Genomic DNA, 27,465 nt, shown 5'->3' on the forward strand with positions numbered 1-27,465 from the left:
CAATGGAAAGTGTGATCCTAATCAACAGGGGTTTGGTTATGTTCTGCTGAAGGCATTGCTTGACAATATGACATATTTGCCATCAACTGCTACTGGTGGTATGTATTATATGTATATATGTCTTTTAGATTTAACACATTGACATTCAAACTGTTTTTTTGTAGCCTTTCTTTCTGAAACATGCGTATGGTAACTTACCTTATTAATATTCAGGTTTAATAAACCTTGACAGTTCATGAGGCAGAGGGAAGTCAAAGAACTTGCACACAGACAGCAGAAAGAGAAATGGGAGTAGAGCCATGATTTGCTTGGATCTAGTCCATTATTCTGACTACCAAGCTATTCTTCTTCAGTGTTACTAATTTTTTTGTTCCAGAAGAAAATTTTAATTTTCATGCAGATTTGTGTGCGAGTGCCAACATTTCAACATAATTGGGGGTGCCAAATACAATATGAATTACCTCTCCCTAGACTTAAGGATTCTCAACCCAGTCCTCAAGATACACCTAGCAAGGCAAATTTTCAGGATATACACAATGAATATGCATGAAATAAATTAACATGCACTACCTTGACTGAGTGTTTCCTGAAGGCTGAGTTAAAGATCTCTACTTTAATCCATGTTTACTCAATATTGGGGGTGCTTAGCACCCGCTGTTTCTCATAGAACTGGCTTCTATGAATATGTGTGAGGGTATGTGCTAGATACAAGTGAGTGAATACTGGCTCCCATAAAGAGTGTCCCAAATTGTGGGTTGGGGTCCTGACACCCATCTTTAGGTTGTAATCTGGGTGTGCTTTCCATAGAGTTGTCATTGGTCCATGCTTTGGGGGTCACAATCACAGAAGATTTTCTAAATGCTGTTCTAGAGAATATAGAGATATTTTGGGCATTGTACTACACTGGGAATCACAGTCAAAAGTACTTAGTACAGTTTCTGTAAGAAAGTTGATAAGTTTCTCTTCTAATTCCTTTTCTGTGTTTTCCTCAGGATCTGTGTACTGGTACTTTGTTTTGTTAAATTATGTTAAGGATGAAGATTTGGCAGGCTGTAGTACTGTCTGTGCAGCATTACTCATAGCTGTGTCCAGACAGCTGCAAGATAGGCTAACGCCTATGGAGGCTTTACTTCAAACAAGGTATCTTTCAAAACACTTCCATTGTTTGCTTGTGTGTTTTGTTTTGGGGTTTTTTTTTTGGGGGGAGGGGTTGCTTTGTTTTTACTAGGGTAGTTAAACTCAATGGCAGATGTGTTCTCTAGAGCTAGCTATACTGTATACAGTGAAACCTTGGTTTACGAGCATAATTCGTTCCAGAAGCATGCTCGTAAACCAAAATACTCGTATATCAAAGCGAGTTTCCCCATAGGAAATAATGGAATCTCGCCTTGATACGTTCCCACCACCCCAGAGACCAGCGGCGCTGCTCCCTCCCGCTTGCAAAGACCCCTCTCTGCGCAAACCGGCACCCCCCGCCCGAACAACTTAAACTTATCCCCCCCCCCCCCCGTCTGCCACCGGCACGCAGCCCACAGGATGTGCAAGAAAATCTTCCTGCTTCTGCTGGTGGCAGACGGTGGGGGGGGGGGGGTAAGTTTAAGTTGTTCGGGCGGGGGTGCCAGTGGCAGACGGGGGGGGGGGAGCGATGCCGGATGTTGGGGGGGGTGCTCGCAAATCGAGTCACACTCGGTTTGCGAGACAAGTTTTGCTCGTCTTGCAAAACACTCGCAAACCGGGTTACTCGCAAACCAAGGTTTGACTGTATTTTACTGTCTCGATGGCATTGTACCCTGTCTTTTTTGTTTGTTTGTTTGTTCTGATGAGCTTTTCAGCATAATTTTAAAAGTTCTTTCATAGCACAAGAAAAAAATGTTGAACTAGTGTACTTGTATGCTAGTGGATTTCATATGTAGAATATACAAAATAGTCTATATGTAGTAATATCACATGGCCTTTCACACACATAGGATCATCACCTGTGTTAGTACAGAGTATTCTGTACATCTAACATCCACTGTGACATAATTCAGCCAGCTAAGTGTATCTTTGTACTATGTTATATTCAATATTCACAGGAAAGTGAGCCCCAGAATACTAGTGTTTCTTCCAACTTTTTTTAAAGGAACATTGAAAATTGCTCATACTATCATTTGTCCTTGAACAGTTAAAACCAATTCATTGTGTAAGCATTGAGGCCCTATTAAACTGACATACTGAGTTGATCTGGTGGTTCATTGGTGGCGCTGTGAACCTGGATGCAGTCTTATGTTGTCCAGGTTGGCCAAGACTGGGGGTGCTGTGAAACTAGTCTTCACAGCCCTTGAGGGGTGGTAGGGGGTAGGGTCGGGGAGTTACAGTCCTTATGCAACAGTGAAACATAATGGTTGGATATAGGGTTGCCTTTTGGCAGATATTCACCTATCTACATCCAAACAGGCAATCTATATCCAAACAGGCAATCATTAAATTGATATAATATATTATATTGTTTAGTAAGGATCCTCAGATGGTCAAGCCGAGCTTTCAACTTTCTGGCTCAGTTCAACTTCCCCTGTCTTCATAGAATCATTTTTTTGTTTATTTTTAATTAATTAATAATAGTATTAATTATGCTAAATTCTTCATAAATATTTGAAATCTTCTATAGAGATAAATTACTTATATTATATTTGTACTTTCTGGCAGTGGCAGTAGCGTAGTGAGAGAAGGAAGCGCTTGGGGCAGTGGTGCATGACATCACTGCACCTCTACTTTTCCCTGCCGCTCGTTGCCTCCCCTTCCTCCCACCGCTTTCCTCTTGAGATGTTTACTGGCACAAGGCAGCATCTTCTACCTCCTGCTCGTGCCGGCCTTGGCTCCCTTCTGACAGCATGTCTTGGTCCTGCAACAGGAAGGGATGTCAGAAGGTGAGCCAAGGCTGGGGCGAACAGAAGGTGGAAGATGCTGCTCATGTTGGCAAACATTTGAGGAGGTACACAGGAGGAAGGAGAGGTGCCAGCACCCCTGCCAAGACGGTGCCTAGGGTGGTCTGCACCCCCTGCGTCCCCCTTGCTATGCCACTTGGCAGAGGACTGTCATTGTAGTGAGTGGACTAGTAAGAAGAAAAAATTCTCTTGTAGTTGCAAATGAAGACTTATTGTGCTGTAGCCCAGTGTTGCCTGTTTCTAATAGAGCTGTAAAAGGAGCACAGGGAAACTATAACTCCTCCTTTTCTTTGAGATAAGAAAAGGAAAAAAAAACAACCCAGAATGTAAATAGATAAATGGATGACACTCCTATTAGAGAGGCTATACCAGTTCTGTCTGGGCATTCAGTTTCCTCTAAACTAATTTAGATAGAATGACTGTCTAGAATAGTTCAACAAACTGCCATGAGCATATTTGCTGCCTTGGTTTAAGAACTGTTGTGTAGAGAAAAGATTAGTGAATTGAGAGAACGTATTCCTTGATTCAGCAGAAATACTAAGAATTCCACAATGGATAACTTTTTGGATTTGAATTTAGCTTATACCTTTTGGTTCTAATTTTTACTCTTGATGCGCAAAATTTTTGCTAGCATTATGGAAGTATAATGGGAGAATTATTTGTTTACAGATATGGATTGTACAGCTCACCTTTTGATCCAGTGCTGTTTGATTTGGAAATGAGCGGTTCATCTTGTAAGAATGTATATAACAGCAGTATTGGAGTGCAGTCGGATGAAATTGATCTGTCAGATGTTCTTTCAGGTGAGGAACTATGGGAGATTTTGAATTGAAGTTCTATTGCTAATTACTAATGCATATTTGGCTCCAAGTTTAACTAACCTGCATAAAACTTTTATTTAAAGCTGAGGAGCTTTTCTTTTGCTGTGCTCTTAAACCTAGTTGAGAATCAAGAGTGGATCTCTGTTCCAATATAAACCAATTCACTGATACTGTTGAGGTAAGTGCTGTACCCTGTCTGCCCTGCCAAAGATTGATATCATTTTCTATAGCGTTAAGAAGGAACAGATACCATGCCTAAGTCTCTTATATGAGACTAATGTGCAGTGCTGGACTATCAGGCAATGTGAAGCTTGCCTGACAGTCCAGCACTACACATTAGTCTCCTATAAGAGACTTAGGCATGGTATCTGTTAATTCTCTCATCTTTGTAAAAACCAGGGAAGGGAACGCTATGGAAGATGATATCAATCTTTGGCAAGGCAGAGAGGGTACAGCACTTATCTCAATAGCATCAGTGAATTGGTTTATATTGTTAGCTCAGAACAATATAAATTCTATAGCTGAGCCCTATTTTGTAACATTTGAACGCCAGATGTTTGTGATGTTCTAGCTTTGCTGAGAATGTCCAGGTAGAGAATGACACGGGGAAAAAATCTGGCCCCGTCACCACCCCGTCCCCGTCCCACTGTCCCCTTCACCGCCACCACCAGCCCCTTCACCGCCCCGTCACTGCCATCCCATTCACCGTCCCGTTACCGTCCCCGCAGCATCCATATAAGCCTCAGTACTGCAATATTTAGCTTATGCCTTCCTTATAAATCAAAGTTCTGGCTGCTGAATAGAGAAAGAGATGTTCAGCTAGCAGGGCTTTGTTTATGAATTTTTATCAACACAACGAATATACTACTTTATCCTAAAGCAAAAAAAAAAAAAAGAAAATAAATAGAATTTTTTTTCTACATTTGTTGTTTGGTTTCTGCTTTCCTCATCTCATTCAATTCCTTCTATCCACTGTGTCTTCTTTCTGCGTCTTCCATTTGCTCGGTTACTGTGCCTCTCCCTTCACCCCCCCCCAATTGGTCTGGCACCCATCTTCTTCCCTCCGCTCCCCATAGTCGGCATCTGTCTTCTTCCCTTTCAGCGTCTTCTCCCCACTCTGTCTTCCACAGTTCCCTTCAGGGTCTGTTCCTCTCCACCCTCCTTCAATGTCTGTTCTATTCCTTTCTACCACCATACTTCCCTCCTTTCTTCACCATCTATTCCTTTCTACCACCCTTCAGCTCCTCTCGCGTGGCCTATCTATCTACCTCTTTCCCTCCCTCTTACTTTCGTGGCACATTACAATGTAATTTGTGCAAGCCGCTGGAGCCTGCGAGCTTGGTCCCCAAACAATCTCACTTCTGTGTTCCTATTTTCCCCATTTCTATTATCTCTCCTATGTATCTGGCATTGCCCCCACCCCCCCGTGTCCATATACCATCCCCAGGGCATGTATGTCCCCTTTATGTTTCTGTCCCTATGCCCGCATGCACATAATTTCCCCTGTTTCTGCTACCTTCCTGTGTCCAGATGTCCCCTCTCTTCCTCTTCCACACCAATGTGGAAACAGAAGACCACAAAGAAGACACCGGAGGAAAAACGCAAGAAGGCGAGAAATTGACCAGTCGATGCCCAGAGGAAGAAAGAGAGAAACATACCGAGGACATCGACCTGAGACCGAAGCGAACATTGAAGAAGGGAAGGTCAGCGATCCTAGTGGGGGACTCGATCCTGAGGCAGGTGGACAGCCACATAGCAGGAGGGAGAGAGGACCGACTGGTGACCTGCCTCCCGGGAGCGAGAGCCAAGGACATCGTGGACAAAATTGGAAAGATCCTGGAAGGAGCGGAGACGGAAGAGACTACAGTAATGATCCACATCGGGACAAACGATGTCAGCAGGAGGGACTATAGAAGAAACACACTGATAGAACAGTTCAAGATTCTGGGAATGAAGCTGAAGATGAGGACCCAGAAGATAGCGTTCTCAGAGATCCTACCGGTGCCGAGGGCAGATGTGAAAAGGCAAGAGGAACTACAATCAATAAATGCATGGATGAGGAGATGGTGTGAGGAAGAAGGATTCCACTTCGTGAGGAACTGGACGACGTTCTGGGGCAAGAGCAAGCTCTACAGGAGAGATGGACTGCACCTGAGCGCAGCGGGAACTAGACTTCTAGCAAACAACATCAAGAGAGGAATAGAACAGGCTTTAAACTAACAAGAAGGGGAAAGCCGACAGTCGACCAAGCGTCGATGATTCGGAAAAAGGTATCTTGTGAAGATACTAAGGAGAAAAAAGGCTGGGATGAAACAAGGGACAAATTACAGGAGTCGACTAACAAAGGAGAGGAGATTAGAAAGATCATAACCAAAGAGAAGAATCTAATGACCAAAGCACAGGGAAAGGAAATGAAGGCAACAAAATTCCAGGAGCTAAATTGCATATATACTAATGCAAGGAGCCTAAGAAACAAAATGGGAGAATTAGAAGCCATGGCCATTGCAGAGAACATAGACATCATTGGAATCTCCGAAACATGGTGGAATGAGGAAAGCAGATGGGATACAGCACTGCCGGGGTACAAACTCTATCGCCAAGACAGATTAGGACAGAAAGGCGGAGGAATAGCACTATACATAAAAGAAAACATACAATCGACAAGAATGGACGTAGCAGAGACGGCCAACAAGCTAGAATCGCTATGGGTTAAAATAACAGGAAGGAAAGGGCCTGAAATAAAGATAGGTCTATACTATCGTCCACCTGGACAAACCGGAGAAATCGATGAAGAAATGGAAGCCGAGATGAAGCGAGAATGCAAAAGCGGTAACACAGTTATTATGGGAGATTTCAACTACCCTGGGATAGACTGGAGTCTTGGAAGCTCAAGATGCGCCAGGGAGGCAGACTTTCTGGAGGCTGTACAAGATTGCTTCATGGAGCAGCTTGTTAGAGAACCGACGAGAGGAAATGCCACTCTCGATCTAATCCTAAATGGGCTAAGGGGACCTGCAAAGGAAGTGGAAGTAGTGGGACCGTTGGGAAACAGCGATCATAATATGATCAAGTTCAAGGTGGAAATAGGAATACTGAAAGGAAAGAGAACCATAGCGACAACTTTTAACTTCAAGAAGGGAAACTACGAAGCAATGAGAGGAATGGTAAAGAAGAAACTTAGGAACACTTCCAAAAAATGGCATACGGTAGAACATGCCTGGTCCTTTTTCAAGAATACAGTGAGCGAGGCGCAAAATCTGTATATCCCCAAATTCAGAAAAGGGTGCAACAAGAGTCGAACAAAGACCCGGCGTGGATAACTAAAATAGTGAAGGAAGCGATAGGCAATAAGAAAAACTCATTCAGAAAATGGAAGAAGGACAAATCTGAGGGAAACTGGAAAGATCACAGAAAGTATCAAAAAGAATGTCATCGTGTGGTTCGAAAAGCCAAAAAAGAGTATGAAGAGAGGCTAGCCAGGGAAGCACGAAATTTCAAGCCGTTCTTTAGATATATTAAAGGGAAACAGCCGGCTAGGGAAGAGGTGGGACCACTGGACGACGGAGACCGGAAGGGAGCGTTGAAGGAAGAGAAAGAGGTCGCAGAAAGACTTAACATGTTCTTTTCATCGGTATTTACAAGCGAAGACACAACCAACATACCGGAACCTGAACAAATCTTCAAGGGAAATCAAGCACAAAAGTTAACATCCATGGAAGTGAGCCTTGATGAGGTGCGCAGGCAGATAGAAAAACTAAAAACTGACAAATCGCCGAGTCCGGATGGAATCCATCCAAGGATTCTGAAGGAACTAAAGGAGGAAATAACAGAACTACTGCAGCAAATTTGCAACCTATCTCTGAAAACAGGTGTGATTCCGGAGGATTGGAAGATAGCCAACGTAACGCCCATCTTTAAAAAGGGATCAAGAGGGGACCCGGGAAACTACAGACCGGTGAGTCTGACCTCGGTTCCGGGGAAAATGGCGGAAGCACTGATAAAAGAAAACATCGATAAACATTTTGAAAGAAACGAACTTCTGAAAACCAGCCAACATGGTTTCTGCAGGGGAAGATCGTGCCTGACTAACTTACTGCACTTCTTCGAAGGAATTAACAAACAAATGGACAGAGGAGACCCCATAGACATCATATACCTAGATTTCCAGAAAGCCTTTGACAAGGTGCCTCATGAACGTCTACTCCGGAAACTGAAGAACCTTGGGGTGGACGGAGACGTGCATAGATGGATCAGAAACTGGTTAGAAGGTAGGAAACAGAGGGTAGGGGTGAAGGGCCACTACTCAGACTGGAGAAAGGTCACGAGTGGTGTTCTGCAGGGCTCGGTGCTCGGGCCACTGCTTTTTAACATATTCATAAATGATCTAGAAACAGGGACGAAGTGTGAGATAATAAAATTTGCGGACGACACCAAACTATTTAGTAGAGCTCGGACAAAGGAGGACTGCGAAGAATTGCAAAGAGACTTGGACAAACTAGGGGAATGGGCAGAGAGATGGCAGATGAAATTCAATGTTGGGAAGTGTAAAGTATTGCATGTGGGAAGCAAAAACTCAAGGTATAATTATGTGATGGGAGGGAAGTTTTTGAATGAGAGTGCACAAGAAAGGGACTTGGGGGTGATGGTGGACATGACAATGAAGCCGACAGCACAGTGCGCAGCTGCCGCTAAGAGAGCGAATAGAATGCTAGGTATAATCAAGAAAGGTATTACAACCAGAACGAAAGAAGTTATCCTACCGCTGTATCGGGCAATGGTGCGTCCACATCTTGAGTACTGCGTCCAGTATTGGTCACCGTACCTTAAAAAGGATATGGCATTGCTCGAGAGAGTTCAGAGGAGAGCAACACGACTGATTAAGGGGATGGAAAGCCTTTCATATGCTGAGAGATTGGAAAAACTGGGACTCTTTTCCCTAGAAAAGAGAAGATTAAGAGGGGATATGATAGAGACTTACAAGATCATGAAGGGCATAGAGAGAGTAGAGAGGGACAGATTCTTCAAACTTTCAGAAAATAAAAAAACAAGAGGGCATTCGGAAAAGTTGAAAGGAGGCAAATTCAAAACTAATGCTAGGAAGTTCTTCTTTACACAATGTGTGGTGGACACCTGGAATACAATTCCAGAGGAAGTTATAGGGCAGAGTACAGTACTGGGGTTTAAGAAAGGTTTGGACAAATTCTTGCTGGAAAAGGGGATAGAGGGGTATAGATAGAAATTTACTGCACAGGTCCTGGACCTGTTGGGCCGCCACATGAGCGGACTGCTGGGCGCGATGGACCTCGGGTCTGACCCAGCGGAGGCATTTCTTATGTTCTTATGTGTCTCTTCTCTTCAATCCCATCTAGCATTTTCCCCTCTTTCTTCCCCCCCCCTGCTTCCAGCATCTGGCTTACCTGCCTGTCCTCCCCTTTCTTTCCTGCTGTGGGTTTCTTTCTCTCCCTCTTCATCTCCTTGGCCCAGAATCTCTTTCTCTTTCACTCCCTCTTTCCTAATGTGAGCTGGGAACATGCGCGGTCCAGCAGCCCCCTCCCGCCCGAATGCAGCGTTCCGTCATCTCCCTCTACCTCACCTTTGATGCCGAGTTTGCCGGCTTTCTTTTTCGCCCAGCCGCACACTTTCAAAGACCCGCGCACGTGCAGCTGCTTTTTTGTTCAATCTTCTCCTCTGACGCATCCGGAAACAGGAAATTGCAGGAGAGGAGAAGATTAATCAACTCCAGCAGCTGCGCATGCGGCTGGGCGAAAAAGAAAGCCGGCAAACTCTGCATATAAGGTGAGGTGGAGGGAGGGAAATGGTGGAACGCTGCGATCAGGCGAGTGGGGCTGATGGACCGCGCGATCCGTAATTGCCTCACTGCGGAGACAAGACCATTCACCGCTCCACGGGACGGTGAATGGCCTTGTCCCCGTCCCCGCAGAGACCACTACTTTTTCTTCCCCGTTTTGGCGGGTTACCCGCGGCTACTCGCGGCTAGCCGCAGGTAACAACCACTGTGTCATTCTCTATTTCCAGGTTCATATCCTCACAGGATTCCTCTCATTACTGCTGCAGATAAAGACCAATTAATCCATTCAATTTGCCCAACCAGGCTCCCTCCATCAGTCCTCGCTTCCCCAATCTCCTTCATATTCAGTATGATCTCTCAACTCCTCCCCCATTCCTGTCCTACACAAACATCTCGAGCATTCCCAAAATTCCCTGTAGTGCCTATTTCTCCAATGACGGGCCATCTCAAATTAGTTACTAGTCATTCATTCATTTCACCTTCCAGAGCCACTAAATGTTGGTGGTGTTCAAAAGACCTGGCCTTCCTATGCTAATTTATCTTAAGAGTTTAATCTTAATCTGTGCAAATTAGCCCAGTTTTTGTGGAAGTCCTATGTAGCTCTACCACTGCTGCTTAAGATGATAGAAATGCTGCTTTGTGCAAATCATTCCTATACCTTCTTGGAAGTCTGATGTACTCTTAGGGGGTAATTCTCTATAGTTCACCTAATGTTGGGCGCTGGGATGATATATGATTCTGTATAGGATGCCCAGTTTCAGAAGCCACCTAAGCGGCTTTTGAGAATCGTACATGGGCGGTCCTATACAGAATCACGCCTAAGCCCTTAATAACCTGATTCTCTAACCAACGTCCATGTTACAGGCGCTGGTTAGAGAATCGGGTTGCCACTGAGCTTATCGCAGCAAGGGATCTCCCTGCCACGATAAGTTTAGTGGCAACCCGTCTCCACTCCCCGTGAAGACTGCCGGCAGGAGGGATGCCCAGTCCCTCCTTCTGGAACCCCCCTCCCCACCGGTAGATCGCGCAGCAGGAGGGATGCCCCACCACACTAACCTCATTGATCACACGGCAGGAGGGATGCCCAATCCCTCCTGCCGGAACTCCCCCACCCCCCGTACATTGCGCAGCAGGAAGAATGCCCAATTCCTCCTGCCGGGACCCAACCCCACCCCATAGATTTCACGGCAGGAGGGATGGCCTATCCCTCCTGCTGGAATCCCTCCCCCTCCCCTCGGTACAATGCCGGCAGGAGGGATGCCCAATCCCTCCTGCCGGTTACCCCTTTCACACCTTCCTTTAGATTTCACGGCAGGAGGGATGCCCATTCCCTCCTGCTGGAATCCCCCCTTCCCCAAAAGTTTGACACCCACCCGGACCCCCCCATCTAACTTTTGTTGTTGGCCGGCTGGCTCCTGCCTCCGCTGCAATGGTGGAGCTGCCCCTTCCCAGTGCATTATGAGATGCACCGGGAGGGACCTGATTGGCCCAGGCGCTTAAGGCTCCTCCTATAGGATTGGCCTTAGGCATCTGGGTGAACCAGAATGTTAGGCCCATCTCCTAGTGCTACTTTTGGCCCAAACCAAGGAAATGTGCATCGCGATTGGCTGGATTAAGCAGCAGTTGGCCGCATACAATCGGGATGCTGTTTATAGAATCTGGGCTTGAGTGTGAATTCTGTATTGGCAATTGTGTGTGCAGTTGCTTAGTAATCTAATCTAATCTAGTCTTTGATTTATATACTGGGTCATCTCCCAACGGAGCTCGACTCGGTTCATGTGTACCGTATTTTTCGCTCCATAAGATGTACTTTTTTCCCCTCCAAAAGTGAGTGGAAATAAGGGTGAATCTTATGACGTGAATATATCCAGCCACAGAGAGAATTTCACCCTCCCAGGTCACTGGACTCTGCTCCCATGCGCCGTGGCTCTGCTGGTGTCTGAGTGAGGAAGCCAGGATGGTGGTGCTGAGCCCTTGCTGCTGACCTCACCCTCCGTTAGCGATGAGCTTGGAAGAGAGCATGTGCACAGTCGCAACTGCCGATCTTTAGCAACAACTTCTGGGGCAGCGGTCTAGTATAGTGGTAGTTGGCGCACTTTAACTTCTAATAATAATTCATCTATACATCCCCTCCAGCGGACATTTGTATAGAGAGGGCCCAGGATTGGAGTTTTGTTATGCAAGCTGTTATATTTTTGGTGAGGTTAGTGAGGTTTGAATCTATCTCAAGAAGTGTGAAACACAATAAATCCTTGTAAGCTTGGCTACAATACAAGACCAAGTGTCCAAACTGGAACTGTTGGAGAATTATCATAAGGATCTCAAGCGCTCACAGCTAAAAGCTCGATTTATTTTTCAAGCTAATAACCCAAAAGGTGAGCTATCATTGGTCCCATAAATTCTCCTATTTTAAATTCTTCTTATATATAAATATATTTTTTTTATAAAGTGTAATATAAATCCTATTTTGCTTCATACACGTTGCATTACAATACTTCTTCAATATACTGGTTTTGATTAATAAATAGTACCGTATTTTCACGCATATAACACGCGCGTTATACGCGTTTTTACCTACCGCGCATACCCCTCGCGCGTTATATGCGTGAGCGCAGTATACAAAAGTTTTTAAACATAGTTCCCACCCCGCCCGACGCCCGATTCACCCCCCCAGCAGGACCGCTCGCACGCGCTCCCACCCGCATCCACGATCGGAGCAAGAGGGAGCCCAAGCCCTCTTGCCCGGCCGACTCCCCGACGTCCGATACATCCCCCCCCGGCAGGACCACTCGCACCCCCACCCCGAAGGACCGCCGACTTCCCGACAATATCGGGCCAGAAGGGAGCCCAAACCCTCCTGGCCACGGCGACCCCCTAACCCCACCCCGCACTACATTACGGGCAGGAGAGATCCCAGGCCCTCCTGCCCTCGACGCAAACACCCCTCCCCCCAACGACCGCCCCCCCCCAAGAACCTCCGACCGCCCCCCCAGCCGACCCGCGACCCCCCTGGCGACCCCCACGACCCCCCACCCCCCTTCCCCGTACCTTTGGTAGTTGGCCGGACAGACGGGAGCCAAACCCGCCTGTCCGGCAGGCAGCCAACGAAGGAATGAGGCCGGATTGGCCCATCCGTCCTAAAGCTCCGCATACTGGTGGGGCCTAAGGCGCGTGGGCCAATCAGAATAGGCCCTGGAGCCTTAGGTCCCACCTGGGGGCGCGGCCTGAGGCACATGGGCCCAACCCGACCATGTGCCTCAGGCCGCGCCCCCAGGTGGGACCTAAGGCTCCAGGGCCTATTCTGATTGGCCCACGCGCCTTAGGCCCCACCAGTAGGCGGAGCTTTAGGACGGATGGGCCAATCCGGCCTCATTCCTTCGTTGGCTGCCTGCCGGACAGGCGGGTTTGGCTCCCGTCTGTCCGGCCAACTACCAAAGGTACGGGGAAGGGGGGTGGGGGGGTCGTGGGGGTCGGCCAGGGGGGGTCGCGGGTCGGCTGGGGGGGCGGTCAGAGGTTCTTGGGGGGGGCGGTCGTTGGGGGGGGAGGGGGGTTTGCGTCGAGGGCAGGAGGGCCTGGGATCCCTCCTGCCCGTAATGTAGTGCGGGGTGGGGTTAGGGGGTCGCCGTGGCCAGGAGGGTTTGGGCTCCCTTCTGGCCCAACTACACAAAGGTACGGGGAAGGCGGGTGGGGGTGTCGTGGGGGTCGGACAGGGGGGTCGCGGGTCGGCTGGGGGACGGGCGGAGGTTCTTGGGGGGGGCGGTCGTTGGGGGGAGGGGGTTTGCGTCGAGGGCAGGAGGGCCTGGGATCCCTCCTGCCCGTAATGTAGTGCGGGGTGGGGTTAGGGGGGGCGCCGTGGCCAGGAGGGTTTGGGCTCCCTCCTGGCCCGATATTGTTGGGGAGTCGGCGGTCCTTCGGGGTGGGGGTGCGAGTGGTCCTGCCGGGGGGGGGGGATGTATCGGACGTCGGGTGGGGGGCATCAGGCTTTCAGGATGGGGACAGACCTTCAAGGGGGGACAGACCTTCAAGGGGGGACAGGACTTCAAGGGGGGACAGTGCACGGAAAGTCAGGGGGGGTGAACGGAGAGTCGGGACAGCGCACGGAAAGTCAGGGCTGTGCACGGAAGTCAGGGGGGGTGAAGGGAGAGTCGGGACAGCGCACGGAAAGTCAGGGCGGGCGAAAGGAGCGTCGGGCATCATGCGCGGTATACCCGTGAGCGCGGTATACAAAAGTTTTTGTACATATCATCGTGATTTCTGCGTGCTATACCTGTGTGCGCGTTTTACACGGGTGCGCGTTATATCCGCGAAAATACGGTAACTATTGCATATAATGTAGAAAAATATTTTGCCTTCTTAATATGTTTGGTATAATATTCTTTTTTGGTTCTGTTAATTTCGGATCTATAATATGCAGCATGTTCCTTAAACTTGTTAAGATTGGTGAGTGTTTTATTGTGCCTCCATTTCGTTCAAGGGAGCGTAGTTGTTTTTTTTATTAGAATCGAGTTTGCTGAGTACCGTGGATTTTTTAGTTTACGGGGAGAAATTTTGAGAGTGATAACCGGTGCTGAAGAATTTAAGAGTTTAGTAATAGACTGGTTCCATACTGAGATTTTGTCATCAACAGTAAGACTGGACAGTTGTTCTAAAGTAAGATTGAAGCTGGATAAGATGTCTGCAGCTTCTAACTTATTATATTAGTGGTAATTGTTTTAGGCTTTAAATTTAAGCGGTGGTTTGAGGTTTGTTGTTGAAAGGAAACTAGGAAATGATCCGACCATGGAACTTGTATAGTGGAAGACATTTGAAAGTTATTACTTTGGAATGATTGGATAAGCACCATGTCTAGGGTATAGCCAGCAATGTGGGTGGGACTGGTTATTAATGGATAAAGATCCAAATCATTTAAGAAAGTAAGAACTTCTGACATGAAGGAATTGCTAGTATCATTGAAGTGAATATTAAAGTCACCTAGAATGACAGGATTAGCAGAGGAGATGCAGAAACGCTAACAGGAGGGGGGAGATACAATAGCAAATAATCTGAGGGGGGGAGGCTTTAGATCTGACTTCCAAATATTCCAAAGAGCTGCTGTTTGAAGAGAGTTCAAAATCAACCTGTAGTAGAGCGATAGATTACGGCTAGACCCCCCCTCCTCCTTTTTTCCCTTGATAGTGGTTATATTGAGAAAATCCGGGGGGGACAAGAGAAGGCTAAATAACTTTCCTCCCCCTTGCATAGCCAGGTTTCTATGATAAAGAGAAGGTCAAATTTATTTTTTAATATGATAAAAAATCAGATGATGTTTTGTTTTAAGGGATCTGGAATTAATTAGACTGATTTTTGAAAGGTTTGGAAGTGATGAAATAGGTTTCCCATCTGGCTGTATTGAATTTAAATTGGCATACTGTGAGACTAAGCTGAACGTATTATTAAGAGTTGTCCCTGGGCGATGGCCCCAGTGTACGGGAATCTGGAACTGAGGAGTAGACATATTTACGGTTAGGTTAGATAGCAGTAGTAGAAAAAGACTCAAATGATTAAAATTGTAAAAAAGCAAAATGGAGGCGCACGAAGGAGCAGAACCTGCTCCTTAAGCGCGCTCTTTTGGTGTGCGCCGCAAGCAGAACCACTAAATAGTGCATGTACCGGCACGCAAACAAGGGGGCGGGGTCAGCAGCGCTTGCGCTTTGCAGCGGCAGAAGAGGAAACTTGTCAGCCTGAAAATAAGAGAAACAGTTAAACATCACAAACCAACACTTACAAAGGTAAACTGAGATTGACAGTAGGCAGCAAATAGTAGATAGTTCCAGTGATGTTGTGGAGAGTGTAAAGAACATCAGTGAGCGTTCGCCGCAAGCAGAACCACTAAATAGTGCATGTACCGGCACGCAAACAAGGGGGCGGGGTCAGCAGCGCTTGCGCTTTGCAGCGGCAGAAGAGGAAACTTGTCAGCCTGAAAATAAGAGAAACAGTTAAACATCACAAACCAACACTTACAAAGGTAAACTGAGATTGACAATAGGCAGCAAATAGTAGATAGTTCCAGTGATGTTGTGGAGAGTGTAAAGAACATCAGTGAGCGTTCGTCGCAAGCAGAACCACTAAATAGAGCATGTACCGGCATGCAAACAAGGTGGGTGGAGTCAGCAGCGCTACCGCTTTGCTTTAACATATAACACTATTCCCTCTGCTTTTCTTCCTACCCTGTCTTTCCTGAACAGATTATAGCCCGGTATATTTTGTATGTCTCTGTGATCGTCACTATATCCAACTCCTCTCCTTCCATCACATCTTCTAGATCAGGGGTGTCCAACCTTTTGGCTTCCCTGGGCTGCATTGGCTGAAAAAAATGTTTCTGAGGCCGCACAAATGCGCAAACGCTGCAGCAAGACAGAGGAGGGAGCCGGCAAGATAGTAAACACCCGGGGGCAGCAGAGGAAAACACTGCATCGCCCTCGATCGGGGCTGTACAAAATTCTTCATGGTTCCACAGGTTGGATACCCCTGTTCTAGATTAGAGGTCTGCACTGGAACTGGAATCCCGTAGGAATGCCCCCTAACCCACAGGACTCCCACGGAGACCCCCTCTCTAGCCAACGGGACTCCCACGGGGATGGAAGGCTTTGGAAGCAGGGTTCGTCCATATAATATAATGGGCACGTCAGCCTTAGTAAAAGAGGGGGTTTATAAGTTAATTACCTGAACAGAAAACAAAAAAAAAGGGTTCCACCAAAGAGATTCCACAAGGAAAACAGCAGTGCAAACACAAAATAAACTTTGAATTGATGATGCTGTCAGAAGTAATTGCTGCTTTTTATGGGGACGGGCGAGGATGGAGGTAATTCCTTGCGGAGATGGGTGAGGACGGAGAGGATCCTGACGGGGACGGATGGGGACGGAGAAGATCCTGGTGGAGATGGGTGGGATTTCTGTCCCCGTGCAACTCTCTATTCTAGATCTAGAATATTTCCCATACTTCGAGCATTAGTATATACTGCTTTCAAGACATTGCCCCCTTTTCTCATCTGTGTAGCGTTATTCAGTGATTTACTTACCTGAGGGCTTATTCTCACCCGGGAGTTTTGGTCAACCTGCCCTCTTCAGTAGATAAGCCAGCTTGCCTGCAAAGACACTTCTTCCCTTCTTTGTTAGATGCACACCATCCCTGCTCAGCAGCCCTCGGAAAATCATCCCATGGTCCAGGAAGCCAAAACGCTCTGGACGACACCATCCACGTTGCCACAAATTCATCTCTAGACGTAGCCACGCATTCATCTCCAAGATGCAAGCTTCTTTGCTCTGGCCTTTACTCTTGACAGGGAGGATGGACGAGAATACTACCTGAGCACCTGACTGCTTCACCTTCTCTCCCAGAGCCACAAAGTCACTTTTGACACGTTCTCAGGGGTACCTGGCAGTATCATTAGTGCCAATGTGGATGAGGAGCATTGGATAGTAGTCATCAGGCTTGATGAATCTCGGCAAGCTCTCCATAACATCTTGAATTTTGGCACCAGGCAGACAGCATAGCTCTCGTGACATCATGTCTGGTCTACAGATGGATGCTTCTGTACCTCTCAGAAGGGAATTGGCAACTACCACTATCTTACATCTCCTAGTGGTCACGGATCCAGTAATTTTGGGGATCTCAAGCTTTGTTCCTTTCTTTTCTTGGCATGCTCTCATTTCCTTCACTTCCAGGATAGAATAAGCGCAACCCCCTGGAAAAAATGTTAAAAGGCTCAGCCCCAGGTGTTTTCCCAGCTTCTCAGTTGGTAGAGACGCTATATAATGTTGAACTTGGCAATAAGCATAAGTATTCTTCCAACAAGCACCCAACCTAGGTGCCAAAGAAGCCAAGGGCTTCAATTTACCTTCATCTAACAGATGTACCACCAAAGTGACTCCCTTTTGTTACCATACCGAAAAAAAACTGAATTGTCCTTCCCAGGTTCAAAGGAAAGATTACCTCACACTGGCAATTGGTTGGAAACTCAGGGATCATCCCCCAATCTCAATCCATAGGGAAAAGCTCTGCCTGATAAATGCAACAAGGCATGCCAGGAATACAGGGCATAATAAGCCGCTAGTTGTTTGAGCAGAACAATAGTTTAGCCTGTAGATTACTGGTGCCTTTATATGCTTCTAAAAGTATTAGTCTAGAAGTGAAATAGGAAAAGCCAGACTTATCAGCTATGTTCTCTGTCAGTGGAGCGTTTGAGCAATCCCTCGTACATTTTACATGTTAATTACATTGTTGCTCACTAAAATACCCAACTGAATTTTCAAACAAAAGCTATAAAAAATTAAACTAAACTAATCAATTATCATATGTGTGATGAAATTCATTGCTAATACCGGGATCAAAAATTGCTGGTTTTTAGAACTTGTTGCTTACATGAAAAAAATCTTGCACACATCCAGCCATTCTTTAGAGCAGAAGTGTCAAAGTCCCTCCTCGAGGGCCGCAATCCAGTCGAGTTTTCAGGATTTCCCCAATGAATATGCATGAAATCTATTAGCATACAACAATACACCCCCTCCCAGAATTATTGCAGGCTGCCGCTGCCAGGCTCTGCCCCTGCCCCTTCCCTGCCCTAGCCTTGCCGATCCCCAGTGGAGGTGCAGCAGGCAGGAGCGAACTTGCCAAGTCCTGCCCTGCTGCTAATCGACTTCCACGAGTTCCTTTGGCTGCTGAGCGGTACGAGCAGGTGCGCGATTTGGCGCTGCTACTCTGTTCTCGCGAGAATCCTTACTGGCTCCTGCGAGTTCTCGTGAGAATTTGTGGGAATCAGTAAGGATGCTTCTCAGTACCGAGCAGCAGCGCCAAATCACACTCCTGCTTGTACCATTCAGCAACCAAAGGAACTCACGGCAGCCGGTTAGCAACAGGGCAGGAACTTGGAAAGTTCGCTCCTGCCCACTGCACCTCCACCAGGGATCGGCAAGATGAGGTATGAGGCTTGGGCAGGGAGAGGGCAGAGTCTGGGAGGGAGGGTGCAGAGTCTGATGGAGGAAGGAAGAAATGGTGCTGGGTGCAGAGCCTGACAGGGGAGGGAGGGAGAGAGGGAAGGATGGGTGCTGAGTGCAGAGTCTGACAGGGGAGAGGGCGAGGAAGGGAGGGAAGGAAGGGGTCTGGTGCAATTCCTGAAGGGAGAGAGGGAAGGGTGCTGGGTGCAGTGCCTGGTAGGAAGGGAGCTGGGTGAAGTGCCTGACTGGGGGTGGGGGGAAGGGGGCTGGATGCATAGCCTGACAGGGCAGGGCACTTGAATATTAAGTCACCCAACTTATATTCGAGTCAACCATTTTTCTCCTATTTTTGGGGGAAGGGGGTGTCTTGATTTATATTCGGATTGACTTATATTAGAGTATATCTTTTTGAAGGTGCAGTCTTCAGAATTGTATACAATATTCTAAACTAGTGTTTAAGCCCGTTAGATTAATGGGTGCTAGAATAGACGTGTAGACTTAACAGATCACAAAATTTAATGAAAACTTACCGTGTGAGCTGTCTTTTTTTTTTTTTCTTTCTCTCTCCTTGGCCACTGGCTGGCTGTCTGTCTCTCTGGCCCCCAGTCTTTCTGTCATTCTTTCTGTCTCTCTCCCTGCCCGCTGTCTTTCTGTTTGCATCTGTCTTTCGTGTTTGTGCGCTGCCTGTCTTTCTGTCTCTCTCCGTGGCCCCTTTCTGTCTCCCCCCCGAGCAAACCAAGATTGCTGCCTGCCCCCCAGCACACCCCTCTCCCAAAGCATAGCAAGTTTGCTCCCTGGCCTCCTTTCCCTTCCCCCCTCCCACTTTCCTGTGCAGCAGCAGCATTTCACTCCCATCCTTCCCTGTGCAGCAGCACCCCTTGCCTGCTCCCCCTGTCCTGCAGTAGCCCTTCTCTCTTCCTTTTACCTCCCCCGTCCAGCAGCACCCATTCCGTTCTCCCTGTACCTGTCCTTTTACCTCCCCCCTGTCCAGCAGCACCCCTTCCCTGCTCCCCCTATTCTGTAGTAGGCCTTCTCCCTTCCTTTTATCTCCCCCCTGTTCACCAGCACACCTTGCCTGCTCCCCCTGTCCTGCAGTAGCCCTTCCCTGGTTTTCATTCTCCCTCTTTCCCTCTGCCTCCCCAATAGGTTGCTGCTGCAGCATTCACCCCTGCAGCAGCATTTCCCTCCCATCCTTCCCTGTGCAGCAGCACCTCTTGCCTGCTCCCCCTATCCTGCAATAGCCCTTCTCTCTTCCTTTTACCTCCCCATCCAGCAGCACCCATTACGTTCTCCCTGTCCTTCAGTAGCCCTTGTCCTTTCCTTTTACTTCCCCCCTGTCCAGCAGCATCCCTTCCCTGCTCCCCCTGTCCAGCAGTAGCCCTTTTCCCTTCCTTTTACCTCCCCCCTGACCAGCAGTAGCCCTTCTCCCTTCCTTTTACCTCCCCCTGTCCAGCAGCACCCCTTCCCTGCTCCCCCTATCCTGTAGTAGGCCTTCTCCCTTCCTTTTATCTCCCCCCTGTTCACCAGCACACCTTGCCTGCTCCCCCTGTCCTGCAGTAGCCCTTCCCTGGTTTTCATTCTCCCTCTTTCCCTCTGTCTCCCCAATAGGTTGCTGCTGCAGCATTCCCCCCTGCTGCAGCATTTCCCTCCCATCCTTTCCTGTGCAGCAGCACCCCTTGCCTGCTCCCCCTGTCCTGCAGTAGCCCTTCTCTCTTCCTTTTACCTCCCCCGTCCAGCAGCACCCATTACGTTCTCCCTGTCTTGCAGTAGCCCTTCTCCCTTCCTTTTACTTCCCCCCTGTCCAGCAGCACCCCTTCCCTGCTCCCCCTGTCCAGCAGTAGCCCTTTTCCCTTCCTTTTACCTCCCCCCTGTCCAGCAGTAGCCCTTCTCCCTTCCTTTTACCTCCCCCTGTCCAGCAGCACTCCTTCCCTGCTCCCCCTATCCTGTAGTAGGCCTTCTCTCTTCCTTTTACCTCCCCCCTGTTCACCAGCACACCTTGCCTGCTCCCCCTGTCTTGCAGTAGCCCTTCCCTGGTTTTCATTCTCCCTCTTTCCCTCTGCCTCCCCAAAAGGTTGCTGTTGCAGCATTCACACAGGCGTCGGCAGCATTTCTCCCCCCCTGCAGTCTCACACAGCCATCAGTAGCGTTTCTCATCCCCCCTCTCCTCCTGGGTCTTACACAGCCGTCGGCAGAGCAGCATTCACAACTCGCTGCTCCTGCTTGCTTCAGTTCTTCGTCGCTGCCGGTTCCCATCTACTTTCTTTTTGCGCGAAGGCAGGAGCAGAACCCGGCAGTGAGGAAGGCCCGAAGCAAGAAGGAGCAGTGAGTTGAAGCCTCCCTCCCTGCCCTAGGCTCGAAGCAACGTCAGCAATGGGGAAAATCGGCGCCACAGGCTCCTCTTACGTGCCACAAATCAAACCGCCACAGGCTCCACCGCCATGCACGCACCGCAAATGGAACACGGCCACAGAAGCACACGATCTCGCAGGGATCATGCCGTTTCAACTGCACATGCGCGGGTAAGGGTTTTATTATATTAGATGAGGTTTCACCAGACACTTATACAGAGGCCCTATCACCTTTTTTTTCCCTGCTGGGCCATTCTTCTCCCCATGCACCTATGCTTACCTTTTCTACCTCTCACCCTAATGACCTCTTTTTCCATTCACAGAAGTATTTCTATCTTGAATTTTTGCAGTCCAAAATGGTATGACCTTGTGTTTTGTTTTGTTTTGGGGGTTTTAAAACTCATATTTATTGAAGGTTATCACAAGACAAAACACAGTAACCATAACATTGGCAGATGCACAATAGTTACTTCAGTGCAAAGCACAATGAATATCCCTTTCTTTCTCTCCCTCAGAAGTAGTCTTCCCCCTCCCCACCCCCATTCCCCATACACTAAGTCAAAGGAAAAGATACAATGCATTACTAATTTTGTTATAAATAATTCATATTTGTGTTTGTTTTAAAAACAGTGTTTGTCTCAGTTTAAGTAAAGGTAATCTGTGCTATAATTGAGCTTACTAGCTAACCTGTTGAAATGCCATACTTGATTCGTCAGTTTGCTCTTGCATTAGTAATGTAGTCTGGCCTTCTCTTTCAGGGAATGGGAAGGGCAGCAGTTGTGCTGCGGTGGAAGGCAGTTTTACTTCTCTCACAGGGCTTCTGGAAGTTGAGCCTCTGCATTTTACCTGTGTTTCAACAAGTGATGGAACCAGAATAGAAAGGGATGATGCAAGTACGTTTACTGGTATATACAATTTTTTTCTTTTTTCTACTGAAGCATGTTTGTGTTTTGAAATACTTGTCACTTTATTAAGAAAATGTCAGTATTCAAGCAATGGTAGATATATGTGAAAGACTTGTGTTGGATTTGGATACTTTTGCATTTTGATTTTATTCACCTTTCCAAATCTGAATGCAGGGAATGTTACATTCAATATGCAAGTTATTTCCCTCTCAATCATGGAATAAAATATTAGGTTTCCATTGGTATGGAAAATAAACTACATGTTATGCATGGTACAGATTGAAAAGAAAGTAAATCTAATATTAATACAACCTGCTTTTGGTCTGATGAGCAAAATACCTATTTAGTGTTTTGAAGCAAGATTCTAGTACAAAAGATATTTGCGTCTTGAACCAGTGTGTGTGTGGCGGGGGGGGGGGGGGGAGGGGTGTTCTCCTCTAGTCGAGGGTTGTGTATAATGTATCATCTACATTTTGTATTTTCTCTTTGCTCTGCCTCCTGCATCACTGGGCAGTTAGCTCCTCAGTTTTTCATTCTACAAGAGAGTTGAAAGTTTTTTTTATGTGATCTTAATTTATTATTATTTTTTTTTAAAATCCAGATTTGGAGGCTTTTCTGTGCGCCAGAGGTCCCCAGTGATACTGGGGAAGCTCTGCGTGGGAGAAGACACACACTCTTAACAGAAGTCTGTAGCCGGGAGGGCAACCTTTTTCAAGGAAACCTATCTGGCCAGCCTCCATTAAGACTCTGGGACTGTTCACCTGGTAGACAGGCTCACTCCCGGTTGGTACAGAAGCTTGAGCACGAACTTTGTGGCCCCATGTTGGTTCTGTTGGGTGCCGGCTGCATCCCTCCCCTCCTCCCAGAAGATGAGTGAGGAGTTGTGGAGGTCTGGGGTTTTAGGCTATAACAGTCTGACTGATAGCCTGAAGAAACAAGCATCTGGATTATTTTCATGTACTCCTCTGAAGCAGAAGTATTCTCCTTTCCCCAGCTGCGGTTTTCAGCTGAAGCAAGCAGTAAAAAGAACTGCAATAGAATTTGGAGTATAGTCTATGGCTGTCTAAGGAGAAAATCGGAAGGGGAATGGTATGTCCCTAAATTGCAGTTTTAAAGGTTTCTGGGGTTAGTATTTGGGTCTCCTACCTCCAAAACCCCCTTTGCTGAATTTTTTTGTGTTTTTATTCAGTTTCCCCAGGCTGTATTTTGGCGTTAAAACACTGTAGTGGCCATCTTGGACTTCCCAATTTTGTTTTAAAAGCCTCTGTCTCAAAACTTCTTGAGTCTGGTTAAAATTGATATAGTAAAATAGTAAATGACGGCAGATAAAGACCCGAGTGGTTCATCCAGTCGGCCCAACCATACATGCTCCATAAATTAATTTAGTTTAAATAGTCCTTTTTCTTAGATATTTTTGGGCCAGAAACCCAGAGCCCTGCCCAGTAGTGTGCTTAGATTCCATCTACTAGAGTCTCCATTAATGCTCACTCCAGCACATCTTAACCATCCCAGCCACTGAAACCCTCCCCAGCCCATCCTCAACTGAATGTTCATATACTGGACACAGGTCCTGCAAGCCTGCCCAGTACTAGCCTTAGTTCATTCATTGTATACCCATTATTTTCTGATTAGAAATCTTCTGTGTTCATCCCATGCATGATTGAACTCTGTCACCGTTTTCTTCACCACCTCCTCCCTCGGGAGTGCATTCCACGCATCAGCCACCCTCTCCGTAAAGAAGACTTTGCTAACATTACTCTTAAATCTACCACCCCTCAAACTCAAATTATGCTCTCTGGTTTTATCATTTTCCTTTCTCTGGAATAGATTTTGTTCTACATTAATAACTGAAGTATTTGAACATCTGAATCATATCTCCCCTGTCCCTCCTGTCCTCTAGGGTATACATATTCAGGGCTTCCAGTCTCCTCTTACATCTTCTGGCACACACCTCCTACCATTTTCGTTGCCTTCCTCTGGACCGCTTCAAGTCTTTATGTCCTTCGCCAGATATGGTCTCCAAAATTGAATACAATACTCCAAGTGGGGCCTCACCATCGACCTATACAGGGTCATCAACACTTTCTTTCTTCTACTGGTCACACCTCTCTCTATACAGCCTAGCATACTTCTGGCAACAGCTACCGTCTTGTCACACTGTTTCTTCACCTTTAGATCTTCAGACACTATCACCCCAAGGTCAATCTCCCCATCCGTGCATATCAGCCTCTCACCTCCCAGAACATACGGCTTCTTCTGATTTTCTAATCCCCAAATGCATTACTCTGCACTTCTTTGCATTGAATTTTAGTTGCCAGATATTAGACCATTCTTCTAACATTTGCAGATCCTTTTTCATCTTTTCTACTCCCTCCTCGATGTCTACTCTGTTACAAATCTTGGTATCATCCGCAACAAAAGACAAACTTTTCCTTCTAATCCTTCGGTTATATTTAAATAGACTCCTCAGGTTGTTTTATAACATAACAAAATTTCTTATATACCGCAGCTGCCTCGCGGTTCTGTGCGGTTAACAAAATTTAAAATACAACTACACAAGGTATAAACACAATTCATTAAAATGTTTACCAAATAGATCAGTCTTCATAAATTTCCTAAATGCCAAATAAGATAGAGATAGAAAGATGCATACTAATTTGTTTATCCTGGATTCATGCCAGATTGGTATTGGATGGCCAGTCGAGGAGCATTCATGTTCCACGTATGGTGGAGTATATGAGAGGGGACAGGCATACTGAGCTTAGCCCTCTTTGTTCCCTCTATGGCAGCTCTTGCGGGTGGCTCAGATTTTGGGTTAAAATTCCTCCTTGAGCCCTTAGATTTTGACTTGGCGGATTTGGTGAAGGCCAAGTGCACAAGCCCATGAGGAGACAAGGTAAGTCATTGCAGGGTTTCTTGGGGCATCCTGTACAGGGCTTTACTCCTGATTTTGTGAGTTTAATGTTTGCAGCCTATCTGAATTATCAAGGTCTCCCTGCACCATCTGTGGTCTCGCCGGGAGTTACACAAAGGGGTTTCTGTCTCAGAGCGTAGTTCCCCTGCTTAAGGTTCACCACAGGAGTGGACAACATTCAAGCAGAGTTTCTCAGTCATGCTGGAGGTTCAGTTGGAGAAAGACTGGGATGACTGTTAGTCAAGGTCAGTGCCTTTAATCTCTCAGTCTGAATCCTCAGTTTTGGAGGATTCAAGATCTCAGACGGGGGGTTACCAGCCAGAAGTCTGTGGCAGCCCTAGACGAGGGGAAGGACTCGATGGTAGGGTTATTCAGAAAAACCTAAAATTGGAAAAACTGTCAAATTGAACTTTTTCACATGAATTCAATTGTGCTTGATCAGAAAATTTTTTTTTATATTTTTAGTTTAAAGCCCATCCTGGAGTCGCTTATAGCCACTTATATAATCGTTTTTGTTAAAATTTGCTGCTATTTTTGCTTAATGGTGCAAATTTCTTGGTATTATAGCTACCTTGTATATATTGATAAAAAGACATTCCAGTGCAATAGGGATGGTATGCTGAACCAAGGGTCTTGCATCCACTCCTGTGAGTCGATTGCAGGAGATACTGATCACTGTATTTAATACCTCCTCCTCATCAGTTATTTTTTCTGCAAGTGAGCCCTTGCCACTTATGTTCTCTCTAGAGGGGTGTCTTAATGCTGTCGCTACTTTCCTCCACCTGTGGCTACCTCTGCCCACTACCTACTATCTTGTCCTCTTTTTTTCCTCCTTCCCATGGCCTGGTCCAGTGTGGATCAATCGGGTTGGGCTCAGTCTCTCTCTTCCCTCCCTCCCCTCATGGTTGGGTCTCTCTCCCTTCCCTCTCTTTTACATTTCATTGCTTGCCTTCACTGCTAGCAATTAAAGCAGAGTACTAGCCAGCTCCAGTCTCTCACATTCTCTTCAGTCCCTTCTACACCAGAACTGCTAATGTATCTTCCTGTTCTGGTGTAACAGGAACTGAAGAGACAGTGAGAGACTGGAGCTGCCTAGACTGCAGGCAGTGCTCTGCTTTAATCGCTATCATTGCCAGTGTCTATAGAAAATTAGAGAGAGGGAGGGAAGGAGGGCAGAGAGCCAACCATTGGGGGAGGGAGAGAGGAGAGAAACCTGGCTTGACCAAACTGGACCATGGGAGGAAGGAGAGAGATATCTGGCCATGGTGGGGGGTGGGGCCGCAGGGAGTGAGATATCTGGATAGGGGGGAGTGGGGGGGGAGAGTTAGATATCTGACCACAGTGGGAGAGTAGCAGCATAGGAAGATTTCCTGGAAGAAAGGGGTGGGGGGGGAGGGCAGTAGGTTGATGATTGAGAAGGCCAAATTCTGGAAACAGGGAAGGAAAAAAACAAGGAATATGGTGACAGGAGAGAAATGGTAAGCACAGAGTGGTGGGGAGAGGGAGGGGAGTGAAGAGAGAAGGGAAGAGAGGGTATCCATGGAAGGGAAAGGAGAGAGATGATGGTGCCAATGAATGGCAGAGAAGAGAAAAGAAGAGATGGAAACTAGACAGATTTGAAAAGGAGGAAGAGAAAAAGAGTGAATAGACAGAGCACAAAGAAGCAGAACAAGAGATGCAGAACGAGATGATAAGAAGTTTCAAGTTTCAAGTTTTATTAGTGCTTGATAAATCGCTTATTGAATATCTAAGCGATGTACAATTCAAGTAAAATAGAAATACAAATACACTGACTTTAAATAAAAACATATTGGGTTAACATACATGAACCATGAGGATTAAGGGGGAAAGTTACAATATGTTTGTAGAAGAAGAAATACATTAAAGGGAAAATAACTCAAGGAAGGGAGGAAAAAAAAAAAGTTATAGGATGTCAAGCCCATGGACAAAGATAAAATCACCAGGTAGCAAAGGTAAGATTATTTTATTTTTAGTTTAGTAAAAAGGGTTATGGGATTTGATACACCACCTTTCTATGGGACAATTGAAGTGTGTCAGTTTTGAGAATTTACTTCTGCTATGTATATATTGCACTATAGAGAAGGAAATGTGAGGGTGGTACTTTATGCGATTAATTGTGGTGCAGTGGTTAAAGCTACAGCCTCAGCACCCTGAGGTTGTGGGTTGAAACCCATGCTGCTCCTTGTGACCCTGGGCAAGTCACTTAATCCCCCTCATTGCCTCAGGTACGTTAGATAGATTGTGAGCCTGCCGGGACAGAGAGGGAAAAACTGCTTAAGTACCTGAATAAATGCATGTAAAACCGTTCTGAGCTCCCCTGGGATAATGGTATAGAAATTGAATAAATAATAAAACATTTTAATCACGATTAATCTTGTGATTAAAAATCTTAATTGATGTACAGCCCTAAAACTAACTGTTTGAGTAAAGGTTGAGGGTGTTCACAAGCATTATTCAGGCAGCAGATCAATTACTAATCCAGACAAATCCAGTCAGCCTTGGGACAGTCTAAACATTTAGTTCTATGAATTGTTTAAATTCTGTATGACATTGTAACCCAGAAATTCGTTCACATATGTCTGTCAGATTTACTTATATTTACATGTTTAATCTACGTCTATAGCATACTGATAGCATTATTACTTGTTTAGTGTAGAATTATCAGCCAGTTTTTAGGGAAAAATGGATTTTGTTGGTGCTTATATTAGAAACATAGAAGCATGATGCCAGATAAAGGTCAAATGGCCCAT

General features: G+C 46.5%; 1 protein-coding gene across 4 annotated transcripts in view; it reads left to right on the plus strand.

Moving 5' to 3' along the window:
* BIRC6 (baculoviral IAP repeat containing 6) overlaps positions 1-27,465 on the plus strand; it is a 1,530,571-nt gene that overhangs the window by 558,266 nt on the left and 944,840 nt on the right. For 3 of the 4 annotated variants that reach the window (XM_033935681.1, XM_033935678.1, XM_033935680.1), the window contains 4 exons: positions 1-98; positions 993-1,140; positions 3,594-3,727; positions 21,634-21,780. In XM_033935681.1, the coding sequence (XP_033791572.1) occupies positions 1-98; positions 993-1,140; positions 3,594-3,727; positions 21,634-21,780 (527 nt within the window). The remainder of the gene's footprint in view (positions 99-992; positions 1,141-3,593; positions 3,728-21,633; positions 21,781-27,465) is intronic. The other variant, XM_033935679.1, reaches the window with a different exon arrangement.

Source organism: Geotrypetes seraphini, chromosome 3, assembly GCF_902459505.1.
Source record: "Geotrypetes seraphini chromosome 3, aGeoSer1.1, whole genome shotgun sequence".
NCBI lineage: Eukaryota > Metazoa > Chordata > Amphibia > Gymnophiona > Dermophiidae > Geotrypetes > Geotrypetes seraphini.